The sequence below is a fragment of the Monodon monoceros genome, unplaced genomic scaffold, assembly GCF_005190385.1.
Source record: "Monodon monoceros isolate NGI ecotype Baffin Bay Population unplaced genomic scaffold, NGI_Narwhal_1 Super_Scaffold_21, whole genome shotgun sequence".
Lineage (NCBI taxonomy): Eukaryota > Metazoa > Chordata > Mammalia > Artiodactyla > Monodontidae > Monodon > Monodon monoceros.
Genome location: NW_021703778.1, coordinates 100,849,618 through 100,871,728, shown reverse-complemented (window position 1 = coordinate 100,871,728; position 22,111 = coordinate 100,849,618). Strand labels below are relative to the sequence as shown.

Here is a 22,111-nt window from a genome sequence, read left to right as displayed (position 1 = left end):
TTAAAGTCTCATATGTGTTTATATGGTTGGATTCCTTCCTTCCTTCCTTATCCAGTTTGATAATCTTTTTCTTTTAAGTAGACCATTCAGTCCATTTACACTCACATATATATTTGGGTTTATATCCATCCTCTTATTATTTTGTATTTTCCACTTATCCTATGTTTGCTATTTCTTTTTCTCTTTTTTTAATATTTATTTTTATTGATTTATTATTTATTTATTTGTTTTTGCTGTGCCAGGTCTTAGTTGCAGTACGTGGGATCTTTGTTGAGGCATGTGGACTCTTAGTTGTGGCATGCAGACTCTTAGTTGCGGCACATGAACTCTTAGTTGTGGCATGCATGTGGGACCTAGTTCCCCGACCAGGGATCAAAACTGGGCCCCCTGCACTGGGAGTGTGGAGTATTACTTACTGGACCACCGGGGAAGTCCCCTTTTTGTCTTCTTTCTTGATTTCTTTTGGATTGATTTTTAAAATCGTTTTACTTTTCTTTGTTAATTTGTAGCTATATATCTTTTGTTTCACTTAGTGGTTACTGTAGAAATTGCAACACATTAGCTTAACTGTCAAAATCTAAGATTAATAACTTGACCATCCTCCTAGTCCAGTTGGACATCTTGTTTATCCTTCCATAACCACTTTCCCCCCTTTCCTTCTCTGCTCTGTGCTCTAGGAGACTGACCTGTACAGGCTGATCAACAGGCTCCCTCTGGCCTCTGGTTGGATATTTATTCCCCCAACTCTGTCTCTGCTAGGTCACAATGTGTGGGCTGGGACTCTTTACCTAAGTCCAGGGCTCCTGTCAGTTGGCTTCTTCCTTACAGCTACCCTTTTCAGTCCCTACATCTGCTCCCTCCTTTTTTCCTTTGGGCCTAGAAGAGGTGCTGCCCCCTCCCCCAACCATTGGTTTCTTTAAACCTTGACCACACCTTTGTAAGTGGTACTTTTTTTTTTTTTTTTGTGGTACGCGGGCCTCTCACTGTTGTGGCCTCTCCCGTTGCGGAGCACAGGTTCCAGACGCGCAGGCTCAGCGGCCATGACTCATTGGCCCAGCCTCTCCGCGGCATGTGGGATCTTCCCAGACCGGGGCATGAACCCGTGTCCCCTGCATTGGCAGGCGGACTCTCAACCACTGCGCCACCAGGGAAGCCCCCTGTAAGTGGTACTTTTATTAAACCTTCTCAAATCACTCAGTTTAAGAGTTTGTCCGTTTCTTGCTAGGATCTTGACTAATACATAAATATGAAAATCTAAAATACTCTCTCTTTACTCCCTTCCAACTTATATGTCATTTTATTTGTTATTTTTCAAATTATGAAATCTTTTATTTGTATTACAATGACTCAAAGCCAAAGTCCTACTCACACCTATTATGTTTTTAACATTTAATTGAGAAACATGATATATGTACAAAAAAGTATGTAAAATATAAACGTAGAGCTTAATGAAGTAATATAAAAACCAATGCCTATGTAACTATGTACCAGGTCAAGAAACAGAAGTGGGGAAAGTGAGACCCTGGAGGGAAAATAGTCAACATTAATGTGCAAATTATCGCTGTAACAGGGCCTCATTCTTGCCTGGCACTCTCTGAAAATCCAAGTGGGGAGGCTGGCATTGATCCATCAACTCCCATCCTCTATTGGTGAGGGTGACCTCTGCTGGTGTTAACTCCTCTGTACTTCTGGCTTGTTATCTGTGTACAACCAAGCCATCTCCTATTGTGCTAGGGATGTACAGGTACTTGAGAAACTGTCAGTGTGCCAGGAACTGCCCACAGCTGCAAATGGGCTCAGGCCATACCCCTTCTAGATTCCCTTCACCCTTGGTCAGCATGTCCTCTGGTCTAGGCTGCTCACCTAATGGCGTGGCCCAGACTTCATCTCTGAGAATGCAGATCTCTTGGTAACTATGCTGTTGTTAGGCCATGGTTCCTAATAACCAAGGTGGGAAAGGGGTGAAGAAAAATGAATATACTCAATGACAGTTTTATATTGTAAACTTTATTTTCTTTTCTTTACTATTTTACCCTCTGGTGATTCTGAACTCAAAGTGTGTATATTGAGCACAGGCTCGTCATTAATAGATGTTTTCCAACATGGTGGCCCAGAACCACATAGGGCCTTCACATCAAGAGGCAAGCCTGAGCTCTGAGCTCATACCCCTCAGAGGTGGGGGAGAAGTTGGGCACCATGATGTTCTTGCCAGTGATGTAGCTGGCATCTGAAGAGCACAGGAAGGACACCAGTTCTGCACAGTCCTCAGGCCACTCCACTCTGCACAGAAAGAGGAGGTGGGGCTGAGAGTGGTGATACCTCCCCATGAGCTCTGGGTTCCTGCGGGATGCTGTGAAGTCAAGACCCTCATGGGGATGAGTGGAGGGCTGCAAATGGAGATATATGGGCTCTGCAGGGACTTATACTCATCCCAGGGCTAGGCGGGTGATCAGATCTCAGAAAGAGGAATGGGTAACAGCCTGCAGAGTGATGGCATGTGATCTTTTATCCATCACAAAGCTTCTAAGGTCACGTTAATCCAGATCCGGATGGATACTGCCTCATCACAACATACCTCTGTATTCCGTGGAATCTTTCCAAACAGTTCCACAGAGTTGGGTCCTCAAAGAGCTAAAGCAAAGAACAATAATAGGTCATTGTTACTCAGACAGATGCAGTTACATTGGGAGCCACACCATGCACGTGCCCTTGTGGAAGCATGACCCTGCTCAGAGGTGAGGCAGGTGGGGGAACATTCCCTGCCCCTCCCTTGAAGAATCAAAACCCTAAAATTGAAACCCATTCTCCTGTATTGTGGGCAGAAGCTGCCAAGTCTCAAAGCTGTGGACCAGAATCTAGGTGTGTTGGGCTTGAGGATAGAACTCCACGTTTGTAAGTGTGGGTCTCTTTGGCTAAGGTCTTGCCTGGGGAAGACAGCAATGGGACAGTGTGGGAGGGTCCAGGAGCTGCCTTTGGTCCTCACCATTTGGCTGCAGTCTGTGTTGATGATTCCTGGCACCAGGAAGTTCACCCAGATGTTCTTTGATGCCAGCTCCACTGCCAGGGTCTGGGTGAGTCCCAGCAGGGCCATTTTACTGACGCTGTAGGCTCCTATTTTCTGTGGGCAGAAAGGGAAAGAGATAAATAACCTAGAACTGAGAATAAGGGAATGTCACTTGGATCTCCTGGGTTCTGCCTGGGAGCTCATCCCAATAGCACCTCCATATCATCACAATGCCTGAAAAAGAGGGTAAGAGGCTCCCACTAAGTGCATTTATGTAAAAGGCAAGATCTGTGACACCCAGTGATGTCATGTCTGCATGTGGGGAGTCCTGAGGAGCAATTGTCAAGCCTTGGATATCTCTATGCACCCAATCTTCCAGATGAAATGAGAGCAAGTTTCCTCTTGGCTCACCTAGAGCCACAGACAGTCATATTTACAGCAAGTGGAATATAGGCTGCCACTGAACTTTGCCTGGGAAGAGAAAGATAGGGTGGCATGTGAGCTGAAGACACTTGTGTGTGACTGAGAATGGAGACTATGTGGATGAGGGGGAGGACTGTGAGCGTGAGAGAGGTTGCTGGTGCAGGTATATCTCTCCTTTTCCTTTTAGGTCTTCAGTGATGTTTCTCAAGTTGTATTGCCAGTAAAGACATCTGTGTTTGGATTTTGTTTTTGGAGGAAAAAATTTGACTATAGATCACATTTATCTAATGGTAATATCATGTAATATAATAGGTATATAATATTAAAGAATTTGTCCATTTCAATGCAATTCCAGTTTAGGTTTGGAATAAAGATCTCTGTCACTATCATTCTCTTAGTGCCTTTTTATTGTCTTCAGGATCCATATGATGTCTTTTGTTTTTTTATTCCTGATACTGGTTATTTGTGCCTTACCTCTTTTTTCTTGATTAAACACACCATAAACTTGTCAAAATCATTTGTTTTTTTAAAAAATAAACTTTTGGGGACTTCCCTGGTGGTGCAGTAGTTAAGAATCTGCCTGCCAATGCAGGGGACATGGGTTTGATCCCTGGTCCGGGAAGATCGCACATGCTGTGGAGCAACTAAGCCATGTGCCACAACTACTGGGCCTGTGCTCTAGAGCCCGTGAGCCACAACTACTGAGCCCGCATGCCACAACTACTGAAGCCTGTGCACCTAGAGCCCGTGTTCCGCCATAAGAGAAGCCACTACAATGAGAAGCCCATGCACCGCAACAAATAGTAGCCTCTGCTCACCACAACTAGAGAAAGCCCGTGCGCAGCAACGAGGACCCAACACAGCCAAAAAAAATTTTAAAAATAAACTTTTAGTTTTCTTAATCCCTATGTTATATTTTGTTTTCTTTTCCATTAATTTGTGCTCTTTATTATTTCCTTTCTTCTTTTTTTTCTTTTTTCTTTATTTTTTCCTTCTTTTTTTTGTGTGTGTGTTTCCTTTTCCCGCCCGTACATTCCAGTTTTGGTTTTTGTTTAACATTGACAATATAATACTCTGCTAACCACTATCATTTACAACTCAGAGATATATATTGACTTCAGTGTCTGTAAAGAGGGATCTAAAATCTGTATTTTAAGCACAGCAGTTGAGCTGAGTACATTTTGTATAATGTACTGAGGTTTATCTGTCCTAGTTCAAACAACTTCTTTTTCTTTTTTTAAGTTTTTAAAAAATTAATTAATTAATTTTACTTATTTATTTTTGGCTGTGTTGTGTCTTTGTTGCTGAGCGTGGGCTTTCTCTAGTTGAGGCGAGCAAGGGCTACTCTTCGTTGCAGTGCGCGGGCTTCTCATTGTGGTGGCTTCTCCTGTTGCGCAGCATGAGCTCTAGGTGCACGGGCTTCAGTAGTTGTGGCACGTGGGCTCAGTAGTTGTGGCACGTGGGCTCAGTAGTTGTGGCTCACGGGCTCTAGGGCGCAGGCTCCGTAGTTGTGGCGCATGGGCTTAGTTGCTCCACGGCATGTGGGATCTTCCCGGAACAGGGATCGAACCCGTGTCCCCTGCATTGGAAGGTGGATTCTTAACCACTGTGCCACGAGGGAAGCCCAAACAACTTCTTGATTCCTAGTTTTTTCTAGAATTATACCTTTGCTAGAACTACAAACTCAATAGTCAACAGAAATGAAAAACTTAATAAAACATATCATTGTTGTCTAAAGTAATCACATTTCCCCCTTGTCATACGGTACTTTTTAGGTTGGCCAAACTATTCAGTGTAAACTGATAGCTTACTTTGAATGAACACAGTTTGAAATATTTTCCCTTTATAAAACATTTTTTTTTTGCCATCATGACAAAAAAAAATAGCCTCACATGTTATGAACATAAGGAATATCTTAAATAATTTCACTGTAGTGCTAAAATTTGACAATCTTAAATCCCTTAAGAGAAGACCAGTGTTTCTGGCCTGTCCTATCCTATATAAAATGGCCACAAATTTGACCATTTGGGGTTTAGTTAGCTATTATTATTTCAGTGTCTTAAGATGGATGCTTAGCACACTAATTTTCTTTTGTAAATAAGCATTTAAGGCCATCAGCTTCCTAAGAACAGCCTTAATAGTTTATGTATACAAGAGCAATTTCATTGGGTTCAGCAGGAGACGGCTCACAAAGCCCGATTGGATTGGTCCAGGAAAGAATTTGGGGTAGGGGAAAGGAGTCAGGAATTGAACACTGACAACTTTTGAGAAGTTTTTCCTAAAAGGGAAGGAGAAAGGGGGTCACTCCTGCAACAGCAGTGTGCAGAGCTTTGCATAAGCTCTCTCCAGGGAAATAACCATGAATGGTGAAAATTATTCTTAAAAAAACAAACTGGAAATTGTCCTAAAGGCATATAGAGAACGATGAGACCTTCATTCAAGAAAAATCTACTGTCTTGGTAAGAACTCCATGAACCCAATGAAACTGCTCTGGGCAAGGTTGCCCGTGCCTTCCACATGGCTAAGTTCAACAGCCCAATCCCATTTTCGTCTTGCTTGGCAGCAGTATTTGATACAGTTGATCTCACCTTGAAGGGCTTTCTTTGCTTTTGGGACACTACACTGTCCTGCTTCCTAGTTCCTGGTAGTTTTCTTCCTACCTCATTTATTTCTCCTTCTCGGTCTCCTTTTCTGCTGCCTCAGAACCACTCCTTTGACCTCTCGTCCTTTTTATCTACGCTCACATCCTTGATGATCTCATCCGGTCTCATGGTTTTCAATAATCATCCATTTGTTGATGGTTTTCAAATTTGTATCTCTAGGCCAGGCCTCTTTTCCAGACTGCATATCCATAATATACTGCTTACTTGACATCTCCACATGGTTGCCCAATAGGCTGCTCAGACTATTTATCTACAAAACAGCTCCTGATCTTTCCCTCCAGATCTGTTCCTTCCAGTCTTCCCCATCATTGCAGTTGCTCAGAAACCATGGCGTGTCATTGAGATTTTTCTCACTCTGTGTCTAAACTGTCAACAAATCCTTTTGACTCTACCTTCAAAATTTATTCAAAATCTGATTTCTCCCAGTCTCCACTGATGCTCCTTGTCTCTTGCTTAGATTATGTTGAGAGCTGCCTAAGTGGTCTTCCTGTTTCTACCTTGCCCCCCTTAGGCTGACTCTGAACAAAGCAGTCAGAGGAATCCAGCTACCTCTTTGACCTCATCTCCTGTTGCTGCCTCCCTTGCTCCAGTCATACTGGCTTTTTCACTGTTTCTTGAATATACAAAGCACATATCGGCCTCAGGGTTTTTGAGTTTGCTGTTTCTTCTGCCTGGAGCACCCTCTCCTAAATTTATCCCCATGGCTCATGGCTCACTCCCTCATCAGGACCTCTGTCAAATATATCTTTCCCTCTGGCCTGAAATTCTGCAATAAGAGAATCACCTTCATGGACTTTATAGGAATTTCTTTTCAAAATCAAATATACTTGGGGGACTTCCCTGGTGGTCCAGGGGTTAAGACTCGGTGCTCCCAATGCAGGGGGCCCGGGTTTGATCCCTGGTCAGGGAACTAGATCCTGAATGCTACAAATAAAGATCCCGCACTTGGCAACTAAAAGCTCCGGTACGCGGCAGCGAAGATCCCACACGCAGCAATGAAGATCCTGAGTGCTGCAACTAAGACCCGGTACAGCCAAATAAATAAATAAATATTTTTTAAAAAGCTATTAAAAATCAAATATATTTGGGAGGGATAACACTGAATCAATATTATACATAATACCCTAGCATTAAGAATTTACTGTATTGCTTTTTCTTGCAGATAGCTAGCTTGAGAGCAGAGTAAGAATAGAAATTCGGTAAATTTTGAATGATGCTCTTACCCAGTGAGGATTAAGAGTGAAAAGCATGAATGGAGGACCCTGGACAGACAGTGAAAAAAGTACATGGGGAATAAGGGAGGTCACTGGGTTAGAGGAAGTCTCAGAAAAGGAAGATGGAAAGAAGACGGAGAGAAGAAGGATGTGGAAGACACACTGTCCCTTCTAAGACTTTCTACACCACCACTTTAGCATAGGGAGTATAAACAGCATATTAGAAGTATAGATGCTCCAAAATCCTTTGAGGAAAACCAGATAAAACTAAGAAATGGATTAAAATGTATCAAAAGTACCTGAAATTGGCTCCACAAACTGTGGAGGGCAAGTGTAAGTTCTACTTATTTTGCTACTGTGTAAGCCTACCAGTTCTAGATTCTGCCATATATCTGTCTCTTGTTTGGCCGGTTCTAATTTGTATTCTTTCATTATAATAAAACTATAATCATAAAAATAGTTTATACATATTTTCATTATAATTCAGTTCTAGATATTTTCTAATTTCAATTATAATTACCAAACATATGAAGTTTTTAAAAGTAACTTTGTTATTGATTTCTAGTTTAATTGCATTGCAGTCAGAGAAACTAGTACTTTTTATTCAATAACTTGAAGTTTGTTGAGGCTTCTTTTATGGCCAACATTATCAAATCTTGTAAATATTCTCTCTGTGCTTGAAAAGAATGTATATTCTACAGTTGTTGGTACATTTTCTATGTGCATTCATTAGGTCAAGTCTGTTAATCATGTTATTTTAATCCTGTTCATTCTACTGATATTTTTGAGGGTACAGGCCCACTTGCTCTAATTAATACTGAGAGAGAGGTGACACTATCTATCCCACTCTAATTGTGGATTTTTCTTCTTTTCTTTGTACTTCTGTAAAATTTTGCTGTATATGTTTGGAAGCTGTCAGTGTATATAGAGCAATTAAAATTTTTATATCTACTTAGTGAATTGATCCTTTCAACATTATGAAACAACCATTTCTATCTTTAGCAATGACCTAATATCTCTTTCATCTCATATTACTATAGTGATACCAGCTTTCCTTTGATTGAAATTTACCTTTCATTTTTGTCACTCTTTTCTTTCAACCTGCAGTAATTTTGTTGTTGTTGTTGTTGTTTTGTTTGTTTGTTTTTGCGGTACGCGGGCCTCTCACTGCTGTGGCCTCTCCCGCTGCGGAGCACAGGCTCCGGACGTGCAGGCCCAGCGGCCATGGCCCACGGGCCCAGCCGCTCTGCGGCATGTGAGATCCCCCCAGACCAGGGCACGAACCCGCGTCCCCTGATCGGCAGGCGGACTCCCAACCACTGCGCCACCAGGGAAGCCCAGTAATGTTTTAAAAATATATTTCTCTTGAACAGAGCATATAGTTTGATTAAGAATTCTAGCTCGGCTATCTTCGTATTTTAACTGTAATTACTGATACACTGGAATTAATATCTAACATCAAATTTTGTGTTTTATTTTTTATTCCCCAGTTCTTTGTTTTCTTTCCTTTTCCTTCTTGTTTTCTTTTGGATTATTTTTCCTTTTTCCATTTCCCTCCTCTACTAGTTTGAAAATATATTGCGTACTCTCTTGCCATTCTTGTAGCTGTTATTCTAAAAAGTCAAACAGGCCTGTTTACCTTATTAGAGTTTAAAGGTAATACCCTTATTATCTCTCTCAAAGAACATGAAAATCTTACAACACCTTAACTCCATTTCCATTCTCCTGATTTGAGTATTATTTTCTTTGTATATTTTTATAAAACATCATTATTGCTTTTTATAGTAAATGGTTATATTTGTTCATACGTTACTATATTCTGTGCTTTTCAATCTTATTTTCATCTTAGATTTTCCGTATGGGCTCTCATTTTCCTTTCTACCTGCAGTACATCATAGACTTTCTTTTCATAAAGATCTTCTGAAAGTGAACTCTGTTTTTGTATGCCTGAAAATGTTATTACTTTGCCCTAGTTTTTGAAATATATTTGTAGGTATAGAATTCTAGGTTGATAGCTATTTTTTTCAGCATATAGAAGATCTCATTTCATTCTTTATGATTTCTTTTGTTACCAATGAAAAGGCAGTCTAACTACAGTACCTCTGTTCCTTTTGAAGGTAATCTCTTTTCTTTTTGGATGCCTTTTAAGATCTTTTCTTTTTCGTTTGTGTTCTGAAATGGCTCATGATAATTCTCAGACTCATTGTGATTTAAGTGTAGAATTTAAAAAAATATATATTTTGCTTGACACTTACTTCTTGGATATGTGAATTGGTAATTTTCATTAGATCTAGAATTTCTCAGATATCATCTCTTCAATTATTGTCTCTTCTACTTTTATTTTCTGTCTCTTATCATTGTGAGTATTACTTAGATGTTAGTGTAACTTTCTTGCTTTCTCCTCCATGTCCTTAACATATTTATCATATTTTCCATCTTTTTGTATTTTTGTTTTACATTCTAGAGTAATTTCCTTAGTTCCATCTTTCAGTTCACTGATTCTCTCTTTGGATGTGTCATATTTGTTCTTAAGTCCATCCATTGCATTTAAATTTGAATAATTATATTGAAAATTTCTAACATTCTTTTTCTCTACATTTCAAATTTGCCTGGTCATTCTTTATAGTTCTTTTGTTCTCTTAACACATTTCCTAGCTTATCTTTTATTTCTTGAAAAAAAAGTATATTTAATTATTTTATAATCTGTGTCAGATCATTCCAGTATTTAAAGAACTTGAGGGTCTGTTTCTGTTGTCTGTTGTTTATGCTAATTTTTGCTTCTTGCTCTCTGTTTTTTTTTTTTTTTGCGGTACTCAGGCCTCTCACTGTTGTGGCCTCTCCCGTTATGGAGCACAAGCTCCCGGACGCACAGGCTCAGCGGCCACGGCTCACTGGTCCAGCCGCTCCGCGGCATGTGGGATCCTCCTGGACCGGGGCACGAACCCGTGTCCCCTGCATCGGCAGGCGGACTCTCAACCACTGCACCACCAGGGAAGCCCTTGCTCTCTGTTTTAATTATTATTTTGAATGTGAGCTGATCTTACCTTAACATTTTATTTTTAAGAACTATGTAAGGTCTGTGATTAAGGTAAGTTCATTTAAAGAAGTTTTTCTTTTGCCTCTGTGAAGCACCTGGGGCCAATATTCGCCTGGGATAACTTTAAATTAAAGTTTTTCTTTTTGGCTGCGCTGGGTCTTCATTGCTGTGCACAGGCTTTCTCTAGTTTTGATGAGTGGGGGCTACTCTTCATTGTGGTGCACAGGCTTCTCGTTGTGGTGACTTCTCTTGTTGCAGAGTACGGGCTCTAGGCACGCAGGCTTCAGTAGTTGTAGTACATGGGCTCAGTAGTTGTGGCTCGCGGGCTCTAGAGCACAGGCCCAGTAGTTGTGGTGCACAGGCTTAGTTGCTTTGTGGCATGTGGAATCTTCCTGGACCAGGGATCAAACCCGTGTCCCCTGCATTGGCAGGTGGATTCTTAACCACTGAGTCACCAGGGAAGTCCCTAAATTAAATTTTTGACTTCCTTTTTTTTTTATTGCTTGTTTGTTTGTGTGTATGAGGTGTGTGTGTGTATGTGTGTGTGTGTGTGTGTGTGTGTGTGTGTGTTGAGTCATCTCGGTAGCAGGAATTTAGATTAAAAATCTGCATGAGGGCATAACTTGGGGTCCAAATCCTTAGCCATGTTTTTCTTTTCCCCTCCATTGGTTTCTAACTTTGCAAAAGCTAATTTTCCTTGTAGTCTTCCAGGGGTCTATTTCTAGTTCATCTTTTAATTGAGGGGTAGTCATTTGGGGTCCCAGCTTCATGACTGGAGTGTCCCCTACTGGACTTCCTTTTTTGGGCAGGCCTTTTTTTTGTCTCCTATATCCTGCGAGGCCATGGAAACAGAAGCTAAAGGGTTTGGCATTTGTCAAACAGGATTTGGAAAATACCCACAAGGCAAAAGCTGACTGCAGGGCTCAGCTTACTTCTCAAGGCTCCTAGTTTCACTTAGTTTTTTGCTTTAAGACTGTTTAACTTTCTTGCTTGTGTTTAAGATGATACATTAAAACTTTTTTATCTTTGATTTTTAAATTATTTACCTCTGCCACATTGTGTCCTTGTGGCTTCTTCCTCTTTCTGGCTGTTTATACTGGCTCCCATAACCAAGGTCCTTTTTCTCTTCATACTTAAAATTTAGGAGGATGGATGAAATATGCTCAGGATTATTAAAATACATGATCACATGACTTCTTGCTAAAAAAAGTCAGAGCCTCCTCCCTGCCTACTGCATAATATCTAGACACCCAGTATTAATACTTGTTCCCTTGTTTCATGCTGTCTGACCACTTCTTTTTATTTCCCAGTGGTTTTTCGGGTTGCCCTTTGAACCTTCTCTAAGCTTCCCATTATTTTTTCAATTGTTTCCATTTATTCTTATCTACTTGTCAAAATCCTAACTACCCTTCACAACCCAATTTAAATAGAGCTTCCTTCATGAACTCCTGCCTTGCCCACAAGGCTGGAGAAAGTAAGCTTTTACTTGCTCAGATCCTGTAACTGGTAAGAATAGTAGTGGCCCCTGTGCTTACGCCCCTTCTAGCATTTATCTCACTAACTCTAAGTGACTGTGTTGCATTTATCACTTTTAACAGGGTGCCCACCACCTAGTAATTGCTTAATAGATATTTGTTAAAGGAATGAAAACTATGAATGAATTGAGATTTGGCTGCAGTGAAATAGTGATGTTGTAGGGGCCCCACTAGACCCATGAGTTCAATTCCTTAGCCACACTCTTCCCCTCTGCTGTCCAGTTGTGTCAGTTCAGCTCTGATCTGGAAATATTTACTTTCAAGTAGCCATTCTTGGTTTTTAAGTGCTCAGGCTTTGAATGGCATCAGGACTTGTGTACACAGTGAACTTGTGTTTTCCTGATGTTTAGGATTCTGACCCTCTGCTCAAATCTCCACAAATCTATAGCTATGAACTGATTTACATAAAACCAATTCCCTTATTTAAGCACTTAAACTTTAGTAAATCTTAGGCAAATGTCAAAGCAGATAATGCTTTCGAAGCAAATATACACAAATTCATAATCTTTTTTCTCAGAAACTTAGCTTCTGTGGTTCCTATTCATTCATTATGGTTCCTTACCTCCCCTTCAGCCAAGGATTCAAAATAGAAGGGCTTCCTTGTCCTCCTACTTAACTTTTTCTCAGTGTCACTCCAGGAAGTTTATTCTTAAATCTCTGGGGCTTCATCTTGTCCAAGGACAGAATCACTTTCTCTCCTTTCCCCAAACCATTTCTCAGTCTTTTTGACAAGGAAGAATCTGCTTGGGGGAAGCAAAAGGCTAAGTATTTCTTTTCTTCTCTCTCTCTCTCTGCTTCTCTGCTCCCATCACATCTTTATTTTGGAAAAAAGATACAGAATCTAGGAGTATACTAGTTTCTTCGTTCTTTCAACAAACATTTAATGGGAACCTACTATGTACTGGGCACACAGAATATAAGGATGACTCTATCATAGTTTTAGTTTTGGTACTCAAAGCTCTCATATTCTGAACTGGGCCTGCAGACAAAAAATGGTAATTATCCATTGTGTTAGGAGATAAATATGATTAACACAGTTTTATGGGGACAAAAGGGAAGGAGGGGTACCTTACCTAACCTTGGGGTTGGAGTGGTTAGATAAAATATCCTGGGGAAGACAATACCTGAGTGGACTCAGGAAAAGGAGCTTCTATTATTATTTTTTTTTAACTTCTTTATTGGAGTAAAATTGCTTTACCATGTTGTGTTAGTTTCTGCTGTATAACAAAGTGAATCAGTTTTATGTATACATATGTCCCCATATCTCCTCCCTCTTTGCATCTCCCTCCTACCCTCCATATCCCACCCCTCTAGGTGGTCACAAAGCACTGAGCTGATCTCCCTGTGCTATGTGGCTGCTTCCCACTAGCTATCTATTTTACATTTGGTAGCGTATATATGTCAATTCTACCCTCTCACTTCATCCCAGCTTACCCTTCCGCCTCCCCATGTCCTCAAGTCCATTCTCTATGTCTGCGTCTTTATTCCTGTCCCACCCCTAGGTTCATCAGAACCTTTTTTTTTTTTTTAATAAATTTATTTTATTTATTTATTTTTGGCTGCGTTGGGTCTTTGTTGCTGCATGCGGGCTTTTCTCTAGTTGTGGTGAGCGGGGGCTACTCTTCGTCCTGGTGTACGGGCCTCTCATTGTCGTGGCTTCTCTTGCTACAGAGCACGGGCTTTAGGCACGTGGGCTCAGTAGTTGTGGCTCTCGGGCTCTAGAGTGCAGGCTCAGTAGTTGTGGCGCACTGGCTTTGTTGCTCCACAGCATGTGGGATCGTCCCAGACCAGGGCTTGAACCTGTGTCCCCTGCATTGGCAGGCAGATTTTCAACCACTGTGCCACCAGGGAAGCCCAGAACCATTTTTTTAAGATTCATGCTTTTTTACAAAAAGGTTCACTGTAAATTTTTTTAAAAAATATTTGGGAAAATTCATGAGAAAATTCAGGGAAAAGTTGTGAAAGGCTTCAAAGTGGATCCCAACTTTGAAATGGGTTGGGTGTCTTCAATGGAAGACCAGGCTTTGCCTAGCATACTCTTCCAGGTGATCGGATCCTGTGGGGGTCACTACACCTTTCATTACCTTTGAGCTATTTACAACTCCATGAGTTATAGATAACTGATAGCAATGCAAATGATTCCCATCCATAGATGCAAATAAATGGTATCTGGAGCAGAGTCAATTGGTTTCCCTCCCCCACTGTGGAAGAAATCAGCTTTGCATCTATTAAGCAAATTTATTTTAGTCTTCCTTATGGTCTCTCTCTATGTGTGGTTCTTTGAATTAACTTTTGAATCATTTATAATATCTTAGTGGTTCCCTTCATGAATTATTGAGTTAAATAAAAATTTTGGTACTTGTTCACATTATATTTGTATGACAGTCATGACTTTACCTTTTAAAAAAATTATCCTTCAACAGAAGAAAGTAAAAATTTGATGTCAAGTTAAATATTGTTTTTTTTTAAAAACAATTCCCCTAGTTACCTCTCTACATATCCATTCTCTTTTTTTTTTTGCGGTACGCGGGCCTCTCACTGTTGTGGCCTCTCCCGTTGTGGAGCACAGGCTCCAGATGTGCAGGCCCAGCGGCCATGGCTCAGCAGGCGGACTCTCAACCACTGCGCCACCAGGGAAGCCCTCCGTTCTCATATAATATCCATGTATTCAATTTTGCAGAAAGGGTCATAGTTCTCATGGCTTTTCTTTGTTCCCTTCTCCATCCCTCCCTCCCTCTTCCTTCCTTTCTTTCTTTCCATCCTTCCTTCCTTCCTTCGTCCTTCCTTTCTTCTCTCTCCCTTCCTTCTGTCCCTTTCTCTCTCTCTTTCTTTCTTTTCTTCTTTCTCTTCCTTCCTTTCTCCCTCTTTCTCTCTCCTTCTTTCCTTCCTTCTTTCTTTCTTCCTTTCTTTCCTTAGCTGGTTCTTCTTTCTTTTTATTTTATTTTTATTTATTTATTTTTGGCTGCGTTGGGTCTTCATTGCTGCATGCAGGCTTCCTCTAGTTGCGGCGAGTGAGGGCTACTCTTTGTTGCAGTGCGTGGGCTTCTCATTGCGGTGGCTTCTCTTGTTGAGGAGCACGGGTTCTAGGCATGCGGGCTTCAGTAGTTGCAGCATGCATGCTCAGTAGTTGTGGCTCGTGGGCTCTAGAGCGCAGGCTCAGTAGTTGTGGTACACAGACTTAGTTGCTCTGTGGCATGTGGGATCTTCCCGGACCAGGGCTCGAACCCTGGTGTCCCCTGCATTGGCAGGCAGATTCTTAACCACTGTGCCACCAGGGAAGCCCTCCTTAGCTGTTTCTTAAACGAAGAATGAAATACAGAGTTTGGGAATACAGGAGGGCACACAAAGCAAGGAAGGTAGCATGAACCGAGGCAAGGAGAGAAAAGCACAGTGGGAGAAACTACAACAAGTTTGGTATTCCTGGAACATCCAGTGTGAAGTGGGGATAGGATGGAGATGAGGCTAGAGAATTAGTCAAGGACCAAATGGTGGCAATTATTGAACGCTGAGACAGAGAACCTGGGCTTTATCTAGAGGGCAGAGGGAGACACTGAAATTTAATAAGAACAGTGAAAGGGTCAGATATCGACATGGTTAGATTTTTGCCTTATAGAAACAACTTCTGTGTGAGTTTGTGTGTGTGTGGCCGGGGGGGCGGTGCGTACGCCCGTGTGCGCACGCGCGCACACATGCATATGCTCATGCACAATTAAACTTTCCGTCTTTTTTTGCAGAGGTGAGAGGTAGGAGGAAAACCAGGCATTTGGCATCCCCAAAGTCAAGTGAAGATAGCATCTATGGAGAAGAGTTATCAGCTGTACCAGATGCTGCCGGTAGCTGAAGTAAAAGGAGGACTGAGTACTGACCACTGGATTTTGCAAGGTGGAATTTACTGGTGACCTTGACAAAAAAGGTTCCAAACCATGATTAGAGTGGGTTTAATAGAGAAGGGGAAGATAAAAATAAGAGACTGTAGTCTTTCAAGTAGTTTTGTTGTTTAAAAGAAAAAAAAAGGCAGAGAAGTAGGGCAGTTGCCAGATGGAGAAGATGATTAAGAGGAGAGAAAAATCAACACATCTGTAAAATGATGTGGATGATCTCAGTGATCCAGGATAGAGGGTAAGATGATCAATGTAGGAGAGAGAGCAGATCACAGGAGGAATATCCTTGAACAGGCAGGAGAAGATGGGACCTAGAACACAAGGAGTGAGCTTTTAGCTAAGAGCACCTATGATTCATCCGGAGTAAGAGGAGAGAAGATAAATAGGAAGAAGTGTGCTGGGGGCTTGTGGAAGGTCTCTCTCATTGCCTAATTTTCTCACAGAAAAATGAAGTGAGGTCTTCATCTGAGAGTGAAGTGCTGGAGGTTTGAGGAGAAGAGAGAGAATGAAACAGTTGTCAAGAGAGTGAGAGAGTAATGGAACTAGAGTATGATGACGGGCAGCATTAAGGGCTCGCTTAAGATTGGTTAGTGATAGCGGCACTGGTTTATGTATTTTATGATGCAACTTGATAAAATAAGCTTTAACTTATTTTAACTTATTTAACTTTCTGATAAATTCATATTGACTCTGAAGAAGACAGTTGGAATTTCTATTCATGGCTTTTATTTAATATATCTTGAAATTTTGGTAGTATTGGAAAACAGTCTAAAGAGACAAGTGTCACTAAACAGTTCAGCTTCATTCGTCCAAAGGTGACTTTTTTCTTAGTAATGACACAATCTAGGGATTGAGTGTTGAGAAGAGCTGAAAAGAATTTTTTTTTTGGCTGCGACGGGTCTTAGAGGCGGCGCCCGGGCTGTTCATTGTGGCACAAGGGCTTCTCTCTAGTTGTGGCATGAGGGTTTCCTCTCTCTAGTTGAAGCGCACAGGCTCCAGGGCTCGTGGGCTCTGTAGTTGTGGTGCGTGGGGTCCAGAGTGCATGGGCTCTGTAGCTTGCAGCACTCGGGCTCTCTCATTGAGGCACGGGAGCTCAGTAGTTGTGGCGCAGGGGCATAATTGCCCCACGGCATGGGGGATCTTAGCTCCCCAACCAAGGATCAAACCCGAATCCCCTGCTTTGGAAGGCAGATTCTTTACTAATGGACCACCAGGGAAGTCCTTGAAAAGAATGTTTATTTTTAAATACTTGGAAACACTAGTTTCAGCATTTGCTATTTTGTATCAATGCTATTTTTGCTTTGCTCCTGTAGAACTCTCCCCCATTATGTGTTCCTTGATAAGAACTGAGGTGTGGAAAGGTGCTTAAATGAAAATTGTCCACACACGCACTGCCCCTGACAATGTATCTGAATTCAGAACATCCCAACACAGGCTAAAACACTTAATTTCTAATATACCAGGCTACACTCTTAACAAACTTAAGTATCAAAAAGAGAAAGGTAAGAAGCACTAAGGCATTTAAATATTAAATGAAGTATCCCAGAAACCAATATGTAGAACAGTCTTTGCTGGCAACTGGGAGGTTTTCTCATTCTGAACCAATACATCATAGTAGAATAATATAACTTTCTTCCCTTTTCGAGATTGGCTAATGGTAAGGGGAGGTAGGAAAGGAAATTTTACATAACCTTGCACATAGGTGCTTTCTCAGGCAGATCATTTTTAGAAAGGACCACATCTAGAAGTTGAAGATCTGGAAGTTGATTTCTTTTTTAAAAAATTTATTGAAGTCTATTTTACTATAAAAATTAAGTATACAATTGAATCATTCTCAGTAACTTTGCCAAGTGGTGCAGCAATCTCACTAAGACATTCTTAGAACATTTTCATCACTCCAATAAGATTCTACAAGCCCTTTACAGGTAATTCCGTTCTTACCCCCAGCACCAGGCAACAACTGATCTACTTTCTGCCTCTTAAATTTTATAAATTTGCCTTTTCTGAAGCTTTCATATAAATGAGAAAATTGATTTCTTAAAAGATATGTACGCCTACTTGTGAAGTCTTTACATATGTATTGTTCTACAGCATTCTCTTGCCAAAAGGATGGGACACTTGTCTCAGGCATATGGGGTTTTGGGAAGAATATATATCTGTATAAAATATTCTATATATACTTTAAAAAATATTTATTTATTTGTTTAGCTGGGCTGGGTGTTAGTTGTGGCACATGGGATCTTTAGTTGTGTCATGCGGACTCTTAGTTACAGCATGTGGGATCTAGTTCCCTGACCAGGGATGGAACCTGGGCCCCCTAGGGAGTGTGAATTCTTAACCACTGGACCACCAGGGAAGTCCCGATGTATACTTTTCTTACCTTGGTGGTGAGTCCCAGGTGCTTTGCTCGATGCCTGGAGAGAATCCGTGTGACAATAATAGCTCTCAATGTCGTGCAGGTCCTCGGGTGTCTGGGCTGCTGCCACTCCTCTCCATGCTTTAGGTCAGGCCATCCCTTTCTCCTCCTCCCAGGACACACCCACAAGATCTCCATGCCCTCTTTTCAGCCTTTACTTTTTTGAGTCATCAGAGCCCCAAACTAGGACGGAGGTTCCTATTGAAAGATACCAAATCATGTTCTGTCCCTCATGCAGGGCCTCTTGAACACCTTCCCTTATCATCACGGCGAACAGTGACCTCTGTGATACTCATCTGCTTCCAGGGCCCCTGTTTCTTCTCTTGTGTTTTATGTTAACCACCATTCATTCAGGTGTCCAAGTCAGAAGCTTCAGGGTCAGCCATGATTCTTCCTCTCACTTCTTCCACATCCAACTGTCACCAAATCCTGCCAAGATTATATCTGCTCTACTGAAGTCAATCTTCTCCCCAGCCCACTGTTGCTATATTTTATTGCGGTGGTCATGTATCTGGCCTGGAGTGTAGTTGTAGCTCTTTTCTGCTGTTACTTCCAAACTAAGCTGGGGTGATCTTTCCAAGGTGAAAATCTGATCAAGTCCATCTCGTTGCTAAAATTCAACAATGGCTGTGCATTGACTTTTATGATAAAGTTTAAATTCTTGGCTTCTTGTACTAAGATTTTGTTGATTTGTCCCTGACCTCTCTCCCTAGCTTCATTTCCCTTTGCTTTCACAAGCTCCTTTTACTAGAAACATAACAATTTCCCTGTATTTCTATGCTTGTATCCTTATCATCTGGATTGTTCCTACTCTTTCCTCAAGACTCAGCACAGGCATCATCTCCTCTGGAGGCAGTCACGTCTGCAGAGAAGCCTTCTTGGATACACCTATTTGGTCTTTCCAACCAAACTCTATGTCTCAGCCCTGTGCCTCCTCCAACCCCCAACGAGGCTGATAGCACCTTAAGGGCAGAGTCAATGTTTTATACTTCTCCAGAGTCAGGTTTGCATTTATTGTTTGGAGTTCTCTTTTTTAAAATGACGTCTCTCTTCTCTTTCGATGCCTTGAGCCTCTATGACATCATGAGGCTTGTGTGCTGTGACCCAGAGAGTCAAAGCCTGAGATTCAGCTGGAGAAAGTGGGCCTGTGGCCAAGCTGATATTGTCTTCTGTTACAATCAGCATCTTTCTTCCTAAGGAGGGTCCAACAGCACTTTTTTTTTTCTTTTGAGCGCTTACTGTGTATCAAACTCAGGTTCATTAGGTGTTTTCATCTTTATAAAAACCCACTGAGGTATTGATAGGTGATGCTATCCCCATTTACACACAGGGAAACTGGGTCATAGAGAAGTTAAATAACTTGCCCAACCACATGTAATCACTGTTCATCATTTGTGGGATTTGTCTCCAGGCCCCATGCTCTTAACTTCTAAGATATCTATTTAGATATATCTATGTGTGTGTGTGTTTTATGGGTCCAATAATGAAATGGATCAAATGTTGTGAGCTTAAACCCAAACAGTTTTGCATCCTGACCCAACACATCTTTGGACGTAAGAGGGTGTCTAAATGTGGGCTGAAGATGAGAACCAAGGTAACTATGGAGCCTCTTTCCCTGTCCTGCCTTCATGTGGGCTCAGCCTGGGCTTCCCTTTAAGGGTTTGCTTGCCTACCCTTTTCCTAATTCCTTGATATAGGAATTATACCTGGAATAATTCTGTTCTTTTTCAAATATTGCATGTCTAAGTCTTGTAGCAAGATACAGGATTCTGCAGCCAGTTTTAGAGTCAGGCTTAAATATACAGAGACAATCCTTCTATATTAGACAGTTTCTTGCCAAAGTATGCCTAGTATAGTTTGGCTTTCCTGCTATGAGTCCACGTATGCTTTTTTGTTTGTTTGTTTGTTGTTTTTTGGGCCACGCAGAATGCGGGATCTTAGTTCCCTGACCAGGGATCAAACCCGTGTCCCTCTGCAGTGGAAGTGTGGAGCCCTAACCCCTGGACAGCCAGGGAATTCCCCACATATGCTGTTGAGAGGAAGACGATTTGCATCCTTGGCACCTTGACAGGTAACTGACATTATAACCTACTCTTGCAAGTATTTGTTTTCTTTTTGATTATTTTATTCAGAACAAATAATAATATGACTCAGGTCATAAAGGTATAACTGTGTTCCTGCCCCAAGAAAGGACCAGTTTGTCCCATCTTCAGGCAGAGGACTCCTAGGAATATCATATAAAATTATATATAAATATATAATTATATCTATACATATACATGTACCTATATACATAATATATACATATATACACACATGCATACACTGTAATTTTTTATTTAGCAGCTCTCATCCCATTTGCTTCATTTAACGTTCTTATTTTTCTTATAATTGCTTCCTTTTCCATGGTTCTTGATGAGGCAATTTTGTTCCTTCTATTCAGTCTCTGCCTCCAAATTTACCTTTAGCTTCACCTCTATGTCTCTGAACATATAATCAGCCAGGAACTCATGTAACTATATAACTTGGTATGTTTATGTAAATGTGTTTACATGCTATACACCACTTTGTAACTTTGCTTTTTTCATGTTATAAGGTGTCCTGGAAATCTTTTTGCATCAGCATTTAGTATATTTACCTCATTTAATAGCAATTCTGCCCTTTTTGGCTGAAGGAGCTCATGAGAATATACAGAGACTAGAAGCCATGTTTCAATCCTGCAGTAAACCTGACGTCCAAGTGGGTATTGGTGCTCAAGTTGGACAAAAGTCATATTGTAATGGGACCTGAGCTTGGCTGTCAGTGAAACAGTTCTTCAGAACTCTTAGCAATTAGAAAGTGGGCAAACAAGGGGCACAGAAACCTGTCACACTGACACAGTGGCAGTAGGGTCTTAGGGAGGCCATTCTCAATCTTTCTACCTTCGAGGAATGCTTGAAATAATTTTCAAGGGAAGGTCTCAAGGAATTCTGGCATAAACACTGTTATATCTGAAGCAATGGTTCGTTACTATGATAGTAAATTACAGATATAATAATCCAATATTAATAGTCAGTGTTCTTTTGAGTAGAGAATCATACTTTCTGTGGATCTGTTCACTATGGCCAATTTATTAGCCTACAATTTTTGTGTGGTTTCCCTTCCCCAGAAAGGATATTCACTCTATTGCACATAAGTAGTGCACCCGAGGAGACTTCGGTTTTCCTTTGGTTAAAAAAAAAATCCTACTTGATTTAAAAAAAAACTTAACTAAATAGATCTAAAAGTTTTATCACACCATCATACTGTCAGAAATACTAATGAGGTATGGTACATGGTATTTAATATATGCAAGAGTAATTATTTCTCCTATTTAAAGCTAAAAAGATTTTTTTTCTGTTTTTTATTTTTTGGCCAGTGTATCTTGAATAGAATCAGGTAGCTAAAGATTAAGTAACCTTACTTGAAATTAATCCCTTTCTTTCCTTTTCATAAACTTTAAAAACTTTACAGGCAAACATAATACATTTCTGTTAAATAACTGGCTTAAGCCAAAGTGGGGATTCAGTTTTTGAAAGGTCAGCTTGATAGATTTAACTTAAACAAGGGTTGTAAATTTATTTTAATTAATGTTATTTATAATACAAAAACATTTGACAGTTTTGAATAGTAAAGCAATTAGTCACAAGCCAAAGCAATATGAATAAAAATATCCTAAGACACTATTTTATTAAGACTGAAAAAGAAATTTCTCACTAAGTGACATGATCAGGCTGGAATAAAGGTCTAGCAATTACAAAGTTATTATACATATATATATAAGTTTCTTGATCTCTTCTGTAGGCCTATGTATACATATAAACTGTTATTTTTGAAGCTAAAAAGAAATAATAAAATCTGTGTTTTTCATTTAAAACCTGTGCTGGAAAATTTATGCTGGGACAGCAGACACCATGTTT

General features: G+C 40.7%; 1 protein-coding gene across 1 annotated transcript in view; it reads right to left on the bottom strand.

Annotated features, from left to right (window-relative positions):
• Window positions 1-2,129: 2,129 nt before the first annotated feature.
• The window catches only part of DHRS2 (dehydrogenase/reductase 2), a 160,173-nt gene continuing 140,191 nt past the window's right edge, over window positions 2,130-22,111 (bottom strand). Inside the window, 3 exon segments of the mRNA XM_029237129.1 lie at window positions 2,130-2,280; window positions 2,576-2,631; window positions 2,984-3,118. Coding sequence (XP_029092962.1) covers window positions 2,130-2,280; window positions 2,576-2,631; window positions 2,984-3,118 — 342 coding nt within the window.